Genomic DNA, 17,504 nt, shown 5'->3' with positions numbered 1-17,504 from the left:
AAGATCCTGGTCTCGGTGTGTGTCTTTGTAATGCAGGCAGTCTGAGCTAAATTAGATTTGTTAGAAGAAGAGTTAAACTGCTAACATAGAGACATGCCTCATCTTGCGTTTTGAGTAACTTCGGGCAAGTTTGTAGAATTGTAGTAAGCATTTCTCTTTCTCCATACTTGCTGCGTTCTGGGTCTTCCCAAGAAACGTCAGTTATTCCCCCAATTCCAAAACGAGGGACTCTTTATAACAGTTGTACAACCAGGCAAAAGAGCACACTCTCATGTTTCCTTCAGGGGAGGAAACCTGCAATGAAGTGAGATATTTAAATTTAGTCTTAGCACGGTCTTCTTTGAAACGTTCTGATCAAGACTTCCAGCTTTCTGAGTGTGTGTGAGCTTTATTTTGCAATTCTTCCTGGTCCCGGTTTTGCATTCCTAATGAAAGTGAACTGGCAAAGCGTGAAAGTGGTCTAAGGAGCAAAACAAAGCCAGCAAGCATGCTTCTGGTGAGCCAAGATTAATCAATATTCCAGAAACCTCGGGTTTGCCCCCTCCTTCCCTGTGGTGTTTTCATTTTTCCCCACTCCCCCTTTCCCGGGCGCAGACTCCTCCCCTTTTCTTAAGTTGCCCTGATAGTAACTTGCAGTTTCAGAGCGCGTGCATGCGTTGCTCACAGCGTTTGTGGCTGTGCCGTACCTGCTGCGGAATTCACCTTTCATTGCCTGCTGTCCCTTCCACGCGTTACAAAATCAGAAAAGGTAAGTCTGACGTTCTGTATTCCTGCTGGGCTTCGCTCCTGGTTGCACTTCTCCACCCGTGTATTTCGTTTCGCTAGCGGAGGAGCAGCGAGAGTAGAAAGCTAGCCATTTTGGTAGATAAAGTCCACGTTAGTAATTTAATGTAACCAGCGCATGGTGTCTATTTATGCCGCGTCCGCGCTTAATTTGGAGTTGAGTCATTCGGGCTGGATTCGGGTAGATGGTGGTTCCAGAGCCAGAAAAGAATCAAGGCTCAGCTGGTCTGTTTAAAAGGGACTGGAAAGGGAACCAGAGATTAATGAAAAGGAAAAAAAAAAAAAATCTGGTCTCTCGTGTCAACCCTCCTTCCCTTCTCCCTCAACTTCTAATCTGCTGTGAAGTCTTAAGCAAGCTGTAAGGTCGTATTATCACTGACCCCAACCTGCAATTTTATTTAAAAGTCAAAACTGTTAAGACGAGTCTTTTTTTCCACCCTTGGATTTGCCAAAAGCTTCGGAGGAGTCTTTGCTTTCCAGTTACCTCCCCCACAGCCGCACACGCTGGCTGCTTGCGTTGCCATGTACACACGTCCACAGGCACCACTCATTTTCACTGGGATTGATCACGGGAAGGATTATGGATCACAAATCTTATAAAGCAGGAGGAATCCTTTGATTTCTTCAAAACAACTGATTTCCACCGAGGAGAGATGGACTTAGATCTATTTGAATAACCTAGGAGCACTTTAAAGAAATGGAAACCACACACTGTAATGTTTGGAATGAAAATTGGATTCATCTCATCTGTTCTAGAAATCCTAAATTTTGAAATGCCCAGAAGTCGCTGATGGTTTCCTGAGAAGACTCCGATATGATTGCCACAAAGGCAGATACTACTTTCTACTTTTAACAAAAATGGAAATGAATTACCGTTTCAGATAATGTATAGTTGGCCTCGGAGATCTTTGCTTATTTCAGGGAAAAAACTAAAAAGTGACCCTGTAAAATAGTCAAATATATTTCCAAAGTCCTGGGCATGTATTCTTTTTATTGCGTTCTCTTCATGCCCATAATTACCAACTGATATTATCATGTTTTTTTTAGTGAAGAAAATCGTTACTTTATTATAGATAACAAAGCTCGGAAAGTGAAATATCAATATCTTAATTCATTTTATTGACCTGGTTATGCCTTCACCATGTACACAACATGAGCCATCAAGCAATTATTGAGCGCTTCCTGTGCATTCAGTTCAATTAGACATTATTGAGGGTGAACGTTGTGCAAAAAGCACTTGGCTAGGTTCCGGGGAGATGAGGGGGTGGGGTCTGCTCAGTCACACTCAGGGCTCTGATGAACCCTTTTATAGCCTCCTTGGAATGGGAAGGGCAAAATTTTTTTTAAAAATAGAACACACAATTCTGCTTGTATATACATACATATTTTATTGCTCGTATTTCTGAATTTATGCACATTTCCCACAAGGGGTCCAGTAAAATATGCACATCCCAGCCTTGAAACCTGGCACTGCGGCTCTCTAGCCCCTGATTCCTACCCAGATCATGCGGTGTGCCAACAGCTTGCCCTGCTGTGGGGCCGCCCTGATTCTCACCCCTGCATTCTCAGCCCTGCAGGCTGTAACTCTTGTCCCTTCTCTCCTGGTTCTAGTTGTGTTCTCTAACACCAAAGAGGTCTGGCTTTCCGGGGGTGATTCCAAGACACTGAAGTGCAAAGAAGAGACTCTCCTAGAGAAGTAAAATATGACTAAAAGCAATGGAGAAGAGCCCAGGATGGGGGGCAGGATGGAGAGATTCCAGCGAGGAGTTCGGAAGCGCACACTCTTGGCCAAGAGGAAAGTGCAGAATATCACAAAGGAGGATGTTAAAAGTTACCTATTTCGGAATGCTTTTGTGCTGCTCACTGTCACTGCAGTCATTGTGGGTAAGTCATTTGATAACAACCAAGAAAAAGAAAAAAAAAAAAGGATCTTGTTTCTCTGGGGCATCTGGCTGCCTGAGCATATTATCAGATGGACTGATTGTAGGTATTCAAAATAATAGTCCAGGCTTTCATCTGTATTGGAAGATTTTTTTCTCCCATAAATGACAGTCTGTTGGCATGTTTGGAGCAATATATGGTAAACACATGGGAATCTGAAAGAAGCATCATTAGGCATGATGCAAATCAATTGATTGTGTGGAGAAAGGAAACAAATCAAATGTTTTCCCATCTCGTGTAAGGATGAAGGAGTGATAATTTAATCATTAGGCCTGAGCACTTAAATAACAATAAAAACAAGTAGGCAGGCTAGATTTGGACAAAATGTAATCATTATACGATGTCACTTTCACTTAAAACTAATTTATACAATTAGTACACCCAAAATGCGGTACAGGATCCTAATAGTAATTATCTTCTAGCTGGTGCTGACTTGAAGCTGAGTATCATGCCTGGAGGTAGAGGCTGAGTCTTTTGGTGTTCGCACTCCCCCATCCAGTGACTGGAAAAAGTGAATTGAGAAAAATGTTGACACCGATCTTTTTCATTTATTTCTTGCCATAAATAGCTATCTATCCCTTTTCAGCCTCTTACAAATGTAGCGTGTTAACAGCAATCTGTACTAATAAAACATTGTTTTGTTTGATACCTGAAATTATCACTTACTACTTATGGGTGGCGTGGATCCTACTTTAAAATACAGCTGAAGAAGCTACTTACTTGGAATCTTTGGCCGAACCAATACAGAAGTCCTTGGGCTGGTAAACATACAAGCCAATGCCATGTTGTAAAAACTGTCTAACGTAAATTTCTACGGTGTGGCCCAAAAGGGGGAGGGGGCATTGTGTACAGTTTTAATCTCTACCTTTGAGTTTGCCAGGATCTCCATCAAATATAAAGAGGTAATGACAATAAAAACTAAGAAAATTTTGTAGCATGTAAATATAACTAGAACTTTATCCAAAAAAATAGGATTCTTAAAGTGTAGACAAATAAGAGTACAACAGGAGAATAGTTTGTCACAAGACTTTAGATGTATTCCATTTCAACATCTTTTGTTCCTTATAGTAATTGTTGGTGATGAATGACCGTTTAACTAATTGTAGAGATGTTCAGAGAGAAAAGGTCCTGATTGACTCAGGGAAGCAGTGGCTTTCTTTAGTAGGTTCCCAGGTTTGTTGTGGTTTGCTTGGTGTTTTGTTTTGTTTTGTTTTAAGATTTTATTTATTCATTTGAGAGGGCACAAGCAGGGGGAGGAGCAGAGGGAGAAGCAGGCTCCCCACTGAGCAGGGAGCCCAGACTCAAGGCCCTATCCCAGGACCCTGGGATCATGACCTAAGCCAAAGGCAATGAATGCTTAACCGACTGAGCCACCCAGGCGCCCCAGATTCCCGGGTTGAAATACATTCCTGGGAGAAGTAGTTCAGTGCTGTATCACTGTCTTGGAAGTTGATGTAAAATGCTTGAATGACAGCCAGCAAGCCAAACAGTAGCTGCTGAGTAATAAGAGCAAACATCATGCAGTGCTACTCCAACTACTTTCCAGGTGTTTTGCCTTTATTATAAGCTTACTTAATCCTCAAACAAGCCTGTGGGTGAGTGGGAAGGTATGACTAGTATGATCTTTATTTTATAGATGAGAGTAGTGAGCAAGGAGAGATCAGGCAAGTTGCCCAACGTCATGCAGATAGTAAGTGCTAGAGCTAAAAGTCAGACTCGGGCTGTCCGGCCAAGAGGCTGTTCTCTTACCCACTTTGCCATCCTGCCTTCTTGCTCTGTGGACTGGTTGGTGTCTCGTGAGAGATGCCAGGAAGAGAAATGCTGCTGTGTGTCTTGGTAGAGGCCAGTTAGCAAGCAATGCTGGGTCCATTCACATAGCATTGTCATTTTACTATATGGTTTACCCAGTTAAATCAGCAGAAAACTTGTAATTCTCCGACAAATGATTCAGCCACATCCCTCTCATTCATTTAACAAATACTCATTTATTCTGCAATCCTACACCCTTAATTAGAGCTCAGTGTTACTGGCGTATGTTTGGAAAAGATGCAGAAACACGTATTCAAAACGATGTTCTAAACACAAGAAGAGTTCGATTTCTAGAACAGAAATATTTCAGTTAAAGAATAGAGGAAGGGAAAGTAATAAAACCTGCACATGGGAGTCAGATTGATGGAGAAGCAAGTTCCTAAGTGATTACAAAGACAAATCTCTAATAGAAGGAAGATAATGCCAGGATTTAATAGTCCATTTTCTCTATGAGTTCTGGGATCGTTTTCTAGCCCAGTGAGGACTTGCCTAACATTTGTGAGAACTGCAATGAGTTGGCTACGCCGGGGTAGATAACTTGGCAGGATATCCTCATGGTTGGCTTTACGAATGGAAACTGAAGAGGTAGAAATAACAAGAAGAAGGCACTAACAAAGAAACACATAAAAAGAGCTCATTGACAGTCAGAGAGACCACTGAGTCTACACCAAAGACTTGGAAAGGCAAACAGACAACTCAGTAGCAAACAGACTTAGGAAAGAAGGAAGAATCCTTCCGTTATCTCTTGGTGTGTCTTCCACTGAGGGCCCAGTGGAGGCAACAAAGGCCCCATTTAGCTTGTCACTGGGTACCATGTGTACTTCAGCCCTAAAAGAATAGTAAGATGTCTGGACTTAACTTTCTAACCCGTTCGCTGCATCGTAGGAAAAAAACTGGAAAGACGCTAGCAAGGAAGAAGAAAAGTTATTTTTCCCAAAGAGGAGGTGAGAAGAACCAAATTCTTAGGTTTTAATCACTTTTAATAAAAAGAAGGCCTAATGTCTAATGTCATTTCTAAGCGATGTCAAAGTCGGAATGTGCCATGCTCTGACAAGGCCGTGTAATGGGAACCAATTCGCAACCTAAGAGAAGGCATTGCCAAGTGTTAGTCCCTTTAAGAGGGTTCATTATTAAAGCATTAGATAAAGTGTCTCCCAGGGCTGTTGCAGACATCTGTCTGACGAAAACCACACTGAGGAGAGTGGTTACTATCTTTCTCCCTCCAGGAAGCACTTTCTCGGTTCAAACTGTGGTAAGTGGGTTGAGAGTGACCTCAGACACCTCGCTGAAAGAAAGAGAAAGTCCTTTGTCGTGTTCAAATCCTAGAATGCCCATCTGTCCGTGTCCAGGGAACAAATAGCACAATAAAAATGAAATCTCCGGCTAAAAATTTTTGAAGAAATGGGTCATAAGATCAGCTGCAAGGAGAAGGAAACTAAATAGCATTGCATAGATCGGAGGGTGATTTGACTTGAGGGAACTCAGGAACCCCGCGACTAGCACCTTTCTCTACTGTTTGTCTATACACACACCTTTTATGTTTAGGTTGTCCTTTATATGGGTTTGAGAAAAATTGGTGACTTTCCAGAAAAGAAAACATACTGACTAAATGTGTAGAAAACATTTCCCATCATTCGCTAATGCTCTCCAGCAATGAATGTAAATTGCACTATAATTAGATGCAATTCCACGATATCTCTGAAGGATATACAAGAAAGTGGTCATTGTGGCTGCCTCTGGGATGGGAGCTGGGTATCTGGTAATGAGATAGAAGGTATATTACTTTCCTCTAAATAAGTTTTTGTATGGTTTGAATGCTTTTTACCACAGTCATATATTATCTACTATTCTCTATTGTCTGCTAAATAAATGTGTGGTTTTGTTTAAAGATTCAGCAATTTAACAAATGCTGAATGTTTGGGTATCTGGCCTGTGCTATGCAGTGGGGAGTCTCTTCCCCCAGGTTGTTTAGTAGGAGAAATGGATAAAATGAGATGACAGACAAATAGACACGGTTCAGAGGTAGTACCAGAGAGTTTTTAAATTATCTCTAAACAGTTTTTAAGTGAGATCATATTATCAGTACTGTTCTATATAATACATGATTTTTGTGTTGATACTTAGAGTTTCTTCTTTCTTTTTTTTTTTTTTTTTAAGATTTTATTTATTTATTTGACAGAAAGACACCCTGTGAGAGAGGGAACACAAGCAGGGGGAGTGGGAGAGGAAGAAGCAGGCTCCCAGCAGAGGAGCCTGATGCAGGGCTTGATCCCAGGACTCCGGGATCATGCCCTGAGCCAAAGGCAGACGCTTAACGACTGAGCCCCCCAGGAGCCCCGAATTTCTACTTTCTTACTAACACCTATGTGGGGGGTGGTTGGGTGGCTCAGTCAGTTAAGTGTCTGCCTTTGGCTTGGGTCCTGGTCCCCAGGTCCTGGGATGGAGCCCCGCATAGGGCTCCTTGCTCAGCAGGGAGCCTGCTTCTCCCTCTCCCTCTGCCCCCAACTCATGCACTCTCTCTCACCCTCTATTTCAAATAAATGAGTAAAATCTTAAAACAAAAAACCATGTGGGGAAAAAAAAGAGTGTGGCTTTTGATGAAGGACAGAGTGGATGTATATGCCAACTGTATGATTTAGTAGCTGTATGACCCTGGACGAGGCATTTAACTGCTCTGCGCCTTGGTCTCCTCATCTACCATTACACATATTATATACACTGCAAACATTTATACTGTGTGCCAAGCACTGTTGTAAGTGTTATCAACACATTAGCTTTATTTAATTCTCAGAACAAGCCAGGGAGGGAGGTGTTCTTATTCTCATTTCACAGATGAGGAAACAGCTCAGATACTTTTCCCACAGCTGAAGCATATTTGACTGGGATTCAGATCCACCATGCTGGCCCAACGTTTAGACTCTTAACCACTCTTCTGAGTGCTGGTGCCTGCCCTCGGGACCTGTCCCTTCTTGTTTTATGACATCAGTTAGCTAAGGGTGTGCACTGACCCAACGACAGGAAAGGAGGGGTGAAATTGAGACCTCAGTATGCGAGGCACTTCTGTGTTCTGACAATTGGTTGCATGTGAGCATGAGCGGAAGAGCTGGCCTGCAGGCCTTTGGGTGACTTGGGTGACTGCGGATGCTGGTGCGACCAGTAAGGGTAGACTACAGGAAGAAGGTTGGGGCAAGAATGGAAGGGGCGACTTCAGTTTCTTGGACGTGTGGATTTTGAGATGCAAATGCCACCGCAGAGATACAGTGCAAGAGGCTCACTGGACATGGAGATTTTGAGGGTGTTTTGATGTCGAAGCAGAACCAGGACAGGTTCTGTCTTGGAATGTTAAATGAACAGTGATCAGTGAATCGGGTTGTCCTCCTGAAGAAGCTACTCTGTGAGAGAGACTCTTCTCAGAGCGCTGTTAACTCTAGGGCCCTTCTCTATGCACAAAGCGAGACTCTCCCAGAAACGCCGTAGTGGGGTTCTGTGCCTTGCACACGTGCACACTACCCAGCTGAGTCAGTCAGTTCAGTCAGACAAGGTTAGTGATGTGGTTAGCCAGCGGCTGCCGTGCTCAGGTGATTGGTAACGGGACCAGAGGATCCGACGGCTTGAGTTAGTGGTGCGGCCCCCGTGCGGCCCCCATGAGGGCGGCCTCTCCACTTACCAAGAGACGGGCATCTCCACACAGTTGCACAACAGGAATCCAAAGAATGGTGAAAGATTTCCAGGCTGGGGTTCATGGTTTCTTCAACACTTCCTGGAAACAAGAAGAGAGAGAGGGAACTTCGGGAAGTTAAAAGAAAAGTTGGCTTCTGGGGTAGGCCCTCGCCTGGTGCCTTGGACCCCAGCTCCTCACAGAGGCTCCTGGGGGCAGGGGCTGGGAGGGAAGGGGCTAGGCCTCAGGAGCTCGGAAGCCGTGGACTCACCATGCCCTGCTCTGGAGAAGGGACACAAAGGTAGGGTGTAGGGACTAGGGATTTTCTTCTGCTTTGTCTTCTCCCCCAGGGAGCAGAAATACAGAAAAAAATTGTCGGGGACAACGATAACACAAGTATCTGACATGTGCTCATGGCCGGCCTGGATCCTGGCCTTCAATTTCATTCTCGAACCAGGGAGCTGCCTCCTATCGTGGGGGTGTAGTCAGGACAGTACAGGGGAGTGGATCAGAGCTATGGAGTCTGGAGTCCGACACTTTGAAGTTTATGTCCCCGTTCTGGAACTGCGCCTCTGTTCCTTCATGTGTAAAATAGAATAATTCACACCTCTGCCAAGATTGATACCCCAGTTCCGCCACGTACAACCACGTAACCTTTCATAGTTTCCGTAAGGGCTTGGCAGCTAAGAGTATCCATAGGAACCGTAAACCCCTCATCTTTTGCGTGGGACTTTGCTGGGGCACCAAGTGAAAATACATGCTGATTTGATGCTGCTTCTGCCAGAGAACTGAGAGCCAGGGCTGCGGCGAGGACAGGCCAGGAAGGGGAGTAGATGGTCACCTGGTTGAGGTCTAGAAGTGGCTTCTGTTTCCTTGGCGAGAGAAGAGAGCCAAGAAGACTTGTAGGGAGAGATTTAGTGGTTGTAAAGAGCTTTGAGAGGCCGAGATGAAAGGCTGGGAGTAAGAGATACTGTCATTATCTGTCCCTCACCCACCTGGCCTCCTGAACGGAAGCAGAAAGTAATCCCCCCAGCGCAGCCCTTATCACGGTAGACTGCTCAATGGAGGGCTTGCCTGACGGTAGATGTCTCTCTCGGGCAAAGAGAGTTGCTGAGGAGATGTGTTCAATAAATGTTGTAACCTGCTCAGTCATGCATTTTTGTTCATACCACTTGGGACCAATCTGCAAGTTCACCACCTCCCTGGTTTCTCCCTTTTCTCCAGCGTTTTGGGGTCTACTCCCTGTTACCGGCCACCTCATCAGAGTCCAGACAGGCTAGATGAGGGGTTCTGGAAACCTGGGAGGAGTGTTGCTGGTTCCTAAGAAAGTTGGTACTGGGTAGAGGGCGTGATGGTAGTTCGAAGATTATTTGTGGATTTTATTTTGCTGTTTTCTTCCTGTTTGTTCAGATAATGAGAAAGCTGAGCAGGCAACTTCAAATTTGTTTCTCTTAAGTAGGTTATCAAATAAGCAGGTGTGTTGGGAACAATTGCCTGCAGTAGCGATACCTTCCACTGTTGCGGTGTCCAGTTTCCAAAGCGTTTGCGCAGTGCTCTCTCTTGCAGTTCAAGTCCTGGGCCCAGTCCGTGTTCCTGAGCAGTAGCTGCACGTGTCTGGAATGCAGCTGAGGAAGCGCTGAGAGTCTAAAGGTCCTGGTTACAGACCCAGGTCTGCCATCAACTCCCTCACTTTATGATCAGGACAAATCTCTGGGCCTCAGGTTTCCTCGTCAGCAAATCATGTATTTGACTAACGTCTGCTTCCAGCTACAAAATTCTATCACTTAACGTCTGATTTGCCTTCCTCTAAAGCAGAATGTATGGAGTAAAGCATGACAGTGTTTTCTTTCCACCCCTTCATGCTGTACAATTGCAGGGACCTCTAGCCTATACCGTTGGTCTCCCGGCCCGTTCTAGCCAGGCTCTCCCATCCACAAGCAGCCCCCTTCTCTCCCATTAAATTCTTGAGGACCACCATGTTCCTGCAGTCTGGGTGGGATAACCAGTGTTGGAGCCCGCGGGTGAGGCATGCTGAAGCCGTCTCTGCCCTGCAGCCCATCCCTCATAAATCAGAGGAGAAGAGCTGCGAGTTCTCTGTTTTTGCTATAGAGCCAGCAAGGCAGGGAAGAGCCTACAGTTTCTGGAAAAGGCCGCTGGAATTTAAGCACTGTCTTTTCCAAGTTGTGCATTCCAGGTGTTGGAGCGCTTGATATTTATGGAACACTGGGGTGCTATCATTCATCAGCTATTTGGTCTGGCAGCTGGGTGAGCTGTATCATTGCTGTGCGGTGAGGAAACACACAGAGCACTTGAGGGCATGAAGTTTAGCCATTGTGTTCACCGAGCATAAAAATGAAGAGTTTTAGGTCAAGCTTCACTGCTACCAAAGTTGCCCAGCGCTTACTCCCTAACCCAAGAATATTTCCATCACTGTGCCTGGTCAAGAGAGGTCCCCGAGTGGTTTTGAAGCCAAAAAAAGAAGAATGAAAGCCCCAAAACTAGATGAAGGAAGGTATTCCCTGGATGAATTAAGACAAGAGGGGGAAAGGCACTCCTTCTTCACTCTGCGTATCAAATCGAAAATTCAAAGGTAAATGTAGGAGCAGCGAGTTAAAAGCACCCTTAAGTTTTGAATTTCAAGACTGAGTCCCCCTCTCCAGAAAGGGCACCTCCATTCTTCTTATACCCAAAGAGACTTCTCCAGTTCTGCAACAATGATTGCAGGCCGCAGACTGGCTTCTGCTTCCCAGAGAGGAAACAATGGCTGTTAGCGAGAGACTTTCTATTCAGAATCTTGTAAGATGAAGCTCATTTGTCCCTAATGAGAGAGGAACAACCACTGCCCTTCTCATCCTGAAAAGACGGCCCCTGCTTTTAGACACTTTGCACCCCTGGAAATTTCATCTTTAAAGCGAGTAAGGCAAGACCCCAGGGATCCATGTGTTTCCTGGTGCCTTCCAGCTTCTTGCTGAATGTGAGTGATGAGTGACAATCGAGAAGGAAATTGTGAGTCTTTCAACAGACTCTTATTTCTTTCTTTCTTTCTTTCTTTCTTTCTTTCTTTCTTTCTTTCTTTCTTTCTTTCTTTCTTATTTCCTCTTGGATTTGTTTTAAGGCACATGAAATAGTCATATAAAAAAGCTGAGACTCCATAGACTTCCCAGGGCTTTGTCCGTGCTGCCCTTGCCATGCTTTACGCCGTCTGATGGATGATGAAAGAGCCTGTTACCTTTGCCTACTGGTTGACGAGGCGACTTTGCAGCTTTGGGGCACTCATTACTCCAAGGGCTAATGAGTGGAAGCCAATGTGATCCTATCATGATTGAGTTCAAAGTTTTTTCAGATTCACTTCCTTGTCTCCAGGAAAAAAGAGAACTGTTTGGTCGGAAAGTGACCCACTCACTAGAAATCTGAGCACAGCTAGTGACTTTCTTCTCCATGGCCCAAATTAAGTAAACTCAGTGTTAAAGCAAATTAAAGCAAGATTGAGGAGAAACTAACCCAGACCCAAAGTGACTTTTTAGAAAGATCCAAGCATCTAGCAGAAATACATAGATTGGAATTCAGATTTTTTTTTTTTGCAAGTTTCGTTTTTATTTATTTAACTCATCTCTACACCCAACATGGGGTTCAAACGCATGACCGGGAGATCAAGAGTCACATGCTCTTCTGACTGAGTCAGACAGGCACCCTGAATTCAGTCAGATTAAAAAAAAAAAAAAAAAAAGCCAATTATCTTTTTGCTTATTTATTTTGTTATTTTATTTATAAAATACATTTACGTTGCCCAAAATAAATTCAAAAGGATATAAATATCTTGTTACCAGTTTCTTGTGCGCCTTTAGAATTGTTTTATGAGTATAAAAAAATACATGTCTATCCCTTTTTTGCCTTTTGTATTCAAGTGCTGGCATAATATATATAGCCTGCTTTTATGCCTTACTTTTTTAACTGTGCAATATACCTTGGACATCGTGCCTTATTAGCACATCAAGAGCCCCCTCCTTCTCTCTTGGGGGTGCATTATATGGGTGTACCTTCATCTATTTAAGTAATTCCCAGTTGATGGGCACTCAGATTGTTCCTAGCATTTAGATACATTTGTTAAATGGTACAATGAATATTCCTGTACAACAGTGATTTCCCCCAGGTAAAGTGTATCTGGCGGATACATCCCCAGAATTGAAACTGCATTTACAATTTCTGCTCATTCATATCACTATTTTATGTTTTACCAGAAAGGAATGCAACAGGTCCTAATGATTGGGCATTTAAAAGACCTGTAGGTGTGGTGATGGGCACTGGGTGTTACACACAACTAATGAATCGTTGAACACTACATCAAAAACGGATGATGTATTATATATCAGCTAATTGAACAAAATAAATAAATAAATAAATAAATAAATAAATAAATAAAAATTAAAAAAAAAATAAACTAAGAGACCTGTAGGATTATTTGCAAATTTAATCGCCATTTCACATAGCCTGCGTTAGTGCAGTTTTAGGAAGAAAGCACCAGGCTTTTCAGAACTCCTAGGGCTCTTCTGACAGAGTTGTCTTCTCCGAGTTGCTCGCCGAGTGGACTTGTCTGCATCAGTCCCCAGGGCTGGTTCCTCTGGGCGGCACTGGTAGAACAAGGCTGGATCAGGTATTTCCCACCTCCAGCAACAGGAAATACCAAAGGACAAAAGAATGAGCCAAGCCAGGGCCCAAATCTCTGAAGGATGTGGGAACAGAGGAGTGGGGGAGGGTTGAAAGGTTGCCTCCCACAGAGTAGCTTCTCTCCAGGAAATGCCTGGAAGTTTGGGGTGAAACCAAAGACCTGGAGCAGCAGACCCCTTGGGCAGGTAAACTCACCATTACGCCCTTGCCCTTCTTGTAAAAATAAACTACTGGAACTTCATGCACACCGGCTTCATCAGGCTTGCATGAGACCGACTTAAAAGACTTCTCCAGCCTGGGCTACAAGCTAGCCAAGTTCTAAAATAGAAACTTCTATTTGATCTCTCAAATAATTTATTGCCTACCTGCCATAATAACTGTAATGGCCAAGGTGACAAAGCATTTTCTGACGTATTAAAAAATGCTTTCCTATGCCTTCTCAAGGACTTGAGAATTCATGAGAAGAAACAAGATACATTCAGAGTAAGGCAGCTAAGATGTATAATGCTTTCAGCTTAAACTCAGAACCTTTCGCCGAGAATATTAAAGTTCAAGAGGATTTTAGATACTGCCTGTCCTGATCTATCCGTACCATTTTGTGGACAAAAAAAAAAAAAAAAAGAGAGAGAGGTCCAAAGAGGTGTCATGATTTGAAGACGTGGGCTGTGGAAATGGGCAGACCTCCGTTTGCAACCCCATTCTGCCAACATCAGTCACTGGTCCTGTCGCCCAGAACCAGCAGCTTCCTCTTTCAAGGGTTCAGTCTCCTCATTCGTAAGAGGGTAATAATTAAATGCTGCAGGTTTGATAGGAAGATTCAATCTTTAAAGTACCCACCAGCATCATTTGCTGGCAGCCTCAGGCCCAGAACCTCATCTCTGAAATCTCAGTCCATGACCTTTCTGTAGCCTCACACCCGCTCTCCTTCATACTCAAAAAAATCAAGCCTTGTGGGAGAAACAGGAATCGGGAACTATCCCTCCTCGTTTGTGATTCTAAAAACCTAAGCCCTATGAGAAATCGTGGTTCAGTTGCGATCCAGTTTCACAGATCACAAGAGAGAAATGACGGTTTGGAAGAAGGGCTGTTCCTGAGGGTAAGCTACTGAGCTCACAGAACACGGTGGGGAAGCGCACAGCACAGCGATTCCTCCAGATCCCTCCATCGGGTACACGTGTGCGCCGGCGGCTGGGCACGGCTGGGCGCGGGTCTTCTGAAAGAGAGCTAAGCCATGCGGTTCGTTCGTTCATTCAGCAACGTACTGAGCACGTGGTATGTGTGAGGAACTGTTTCAGGGGCTTAGTATATATCGCTGAACAAAAACAAATACTCAGGAAAGAAAAATCTGGATCCCTTGGAGCTTATATTCGAGGACGCAGAGACCACAATAAACAGCAAGCACAGGAAATGAGAAAATTATATCGTGTTTTGGAAGGTGGTAAGAGCTCCTGAAACAAAGCCAGCCGAGGGAGAAGAAAGTTCAGGGTAGGTTGCAGTAAGAAGGTGACACTGGAAGTAAACCTGGGAACCTCTGCGAAGGGTGTCCCAGGCAGGAAGCAGAGCCAGCACCAGGCCCCTAGAGCAGGATCATGTCTGATGGTGGAACAACAACGGGGGGGGGGGGGTGAGTTCTGAATCTGGCTTAGCTGGGGAAGCAGGCCAGATGCCGCCATCACATGGCTTTGGCTTTGGCTTTTACCCCATGTGACGTGGGGAGCCGTGAGGGGACAGAGAGGAACAACACTCTGACTTGGGTTTTGAAAGTGCCCCTCTGGGTAGTATTTCGGGGGGGGGAGGGTGCTTGCTGTAGGATGGCAAAGTGGAAGCAGGGAGACCAGTTGGAAAGCTGTGCAATAGGCCCCGGCAAGAAGGAGGGTGATGTTTGAATCTTGGAGCATTCTTCCTTTATAAATTAGGGGAAAAAATGAGGCCTAGGAAAGGTCACATGAAGAGTTAAAGGCAGGCCTAGGACTACCATCCCAACATCATTCATTCGCCAAACATCTATGGAGCATCTTGTCTCTGCATGTGTCTATACCACACGAGGAGCAGCTGGATAAAGGGGCCGAAAGACCTTTGCTTGTGAGTCAGCCCCTAACTGTCCAGGGCCGCTTACTGGTTGAGTGTGGGTGGGACCCGGGACTTGCTTCTAACCAGTAGAATGTAGCAGAGATGGTGGGTTCCATTGTCGCCTTGGGACAGGATAGTGCTGGTCTTTTGTTGTTACTGTTCCTACATAAATGAAAAGCTCCCAGCTGGGGGATAGTAGTATTTTGTCACATAAAACCAGTGTGTGCGATCAGCACAAATTGTGAAATCGTCATTTTCCTTGAGCCATCTTGCATACAAGTGGATGGCAAGGGACCCTTTCTGGCTACAGATCTGCAGGCCAAGCTTATTCTGGTAGGAGTTCGAATGTCCGCTGCCTGGTTTGCAGTGTCAGTGTTAGAAGAGCTAGTTGGCTCATCCTGGGTGGACATTTGGTAGTTTTCATACTGTGGCCTCAAAACAGAAAGTCTTCCCCTCAAGATCAGTGCAACTATGACTTTTAGATTTCCTTTTGGTATCTGAGCCCTTTGGGGGGCATCCTGTCTTTTTCTGGAGAATTTTGTATGGTGAGCAATTATTCTAGAAAGCTGTGGTCTGCCAATCTGTTCATGACAGTTTGGAAATAGGGCAGGGGAACTTGAATAAAATTTTACTATTTCAAACTCCAACATTTATCAAAAGTTAGAAGTTGAATCGGTCCAAATTTTACTTCAAATTGTGCCTCATTTTTCTACTCTTAAATATTTTCTGACTTCTTAATATTTTCAGTAATTTTATCTGATTAAATATGGGCCAAATTCTTAAAAGATGTCTTTAGCTTTTAACTTGCTGTACGTGTTGGGCTTTCAAAAGGAAGCGTGTGGTGATGTGTTCTTTCTGAGGCTCTAGTGTCCACGTTGTGTCTTGGTTTAGGAAAGCGAAGTGATATTTAATCTACCAAAGAAGTGTTTGTTGTGTCGACTCTCTAGGGGAGACAGCGAACCCCCCTGAAGGACTCACTTCTTGAGCTTTTTGTATTAGGAGAACATCTTGAAACAGAAATGTGTCTTTGTTCATCGCATTCAACCAGCACAGTTCATTTTCATCACCTTCAGCGTTCCAGTTAAGATACTGACTAGATTCCAAACATCCGGTAAAATACCAAAACAGGAATGATAGAAGAAGACTGTTGACTGAGAATGTGCAATCCGAATTGAATTGTGACATCTGTCTTTTTTTTTTTTTTAAAGATTTTATTTATTTATTTGACAGAGATAGAGACAGCCAGCGAGAGAGGGAACACAAGCAGGGAGAGTGGGAGAGGAAGAAGCAGGCTCCTAGCAGAGGAGCCTGATGTGGGGCTCGATCCCAGCACGCCGGGATCACGCCCTGAGCCGAAGGCAGACGCTTAACCGTTGTGCCACCCAGGCGCCCCATTGTGACATGTGTCTTATATAATGTCACCAAGGTGCACACTACAAAGGTTACTTCAGCTGTAACAGATCCCATGGGGAGGTTATTCGGATTTGTATCGTTGTTTTTGCAGAGTAATCAATAATAAAGGATCTGTTCTTTCGCACTAAAGACCTGGTGGCCATCAAGGTTTTTATTAGCTCTGCGAACCTCAATCGATGTGCTTCAAGGACGTGCAGAGTCCTCAGCTCCTCAGAGGCTGTGAGTGAGCCGCTGACCACAGTGAAGAAGGCCACCCCGCCCTGCTGCCTCTGGTTGGTCGGAAGGGCAGAGAGTGGAGGGCTCTGAGAAGTCTGTGAGGATGTTTCGGGGAAGACTTGTCTCATCACTGGGCTGTGTAATCAGAAACCTGAACTGCTTACCCCAAAAAAGCAGTCTTCGCATTCAGAGCATTTGCTCCTCTTGATTGGACGCTGGTAGCTGGCTGACCTTCCCGCCCTGGCCTCCCCTCTAATGCTGCCTGGCAGAGCAACAGCCAAAAAAATAATGTCTTTTGTTTATTCATTCAACAAATGAAGGGAAAAAAGCTGGATGTTGACTTCATTAAGGAACACCAACAAAACCTTTGCCCAACTCGGTCTCCATATGAGTTAAACTAATTTGAAATGGAACAAAAAGGCAGGCGAAATATTGTGTCCTAAAGGCTCTTTAAATTAGCCAGGAGTACAGCACAGTAGGTGAGAGTCCGGGCCCTGGAGCTGGACAGCCTGCTTGTGAAGCCCACCTCAGCCACTCACCTGGCATTGGGGAAGCAGCTGGACCCCTCTCTGCATTGACCATGGCCCAACTTGTACCAGCTGTGAGGTTTTGGCAGTTTACCTACCCTCTCAATGACTCCCGTTCTTCATCTGTGAAGTGTAGGTAATATGAATCCTGGCCTCCATGGTTCCGTGAGGCAATGTGCTCATGAGGACACAGCGTCTTGCCTGTACTTGATGACTGCTAGCCCTTGTCCTCAAACATGGGCGCCTGAAGCATGTTTTCACTCAATGTCCTTTCCAGCTTTGTTACTGATGGTTTCCAAGGATTACAATGTGTGAAGTGGGGTGAAGAGGCAAGCTATTTTAATTTATAAGTTTTATGTAAGTTTAATTAAATCATTCCATTGAAAGGAATTGGGTGGAACCCTTTTAAACAGTGACTTAGT

At 44.5% G+C, this 17,504-nt stretch overlaps 1 protein-coding gene across 1 annotated transcript in view; it reads left to right on the top strand.

The window, feature by feature from the left end:
• The first annotated feature begins 402 nt into the window (after positions 1 to 402).
• The window catches only part of SLC1A3 (solute carrier family 1 member 3), a 76,710-nt gene continuing 59,608 nt past the window's right edge, over positions 403 to 17,504 (top strand). The window contains exons 1-2 of the mRNA XM_008692626.2: positions 403 to 748; positions 2,395 to 2,667. Of these exons, the coding sequence (XP_008690848.1) occupies positions 2,487 to 2,667 (181 nt within the window). The 5' untranslated portion in view covers positions 403 to 748; positions 2,395 to 2,486. The remainder of the gene's footprint in view (positions 749 to 2,394; positions 2,668 to 17,504) is intronic.

The sequence above is a fragment of the Ursus maritimus genome, unplaced genomic scaffold (genome assembly GCF_017311325.1).
Source record: "Ursus maritimus isolate PB19 unplaced genomic scaffold, ASM1731132v1 scaffold_15, whole genome shotgun sequence".
Lineage (NCBI taxonomy): Eukaryota > Metazoa > Chordata > Mammalia > Carnivora > Ursidae > Ursus > Ursus maritimus.
The sequence above is the reverse complement of the archived record's forward strand: the minus strand, read 5'-3'. Positions and strand labels throughout refer to the sequence as shown.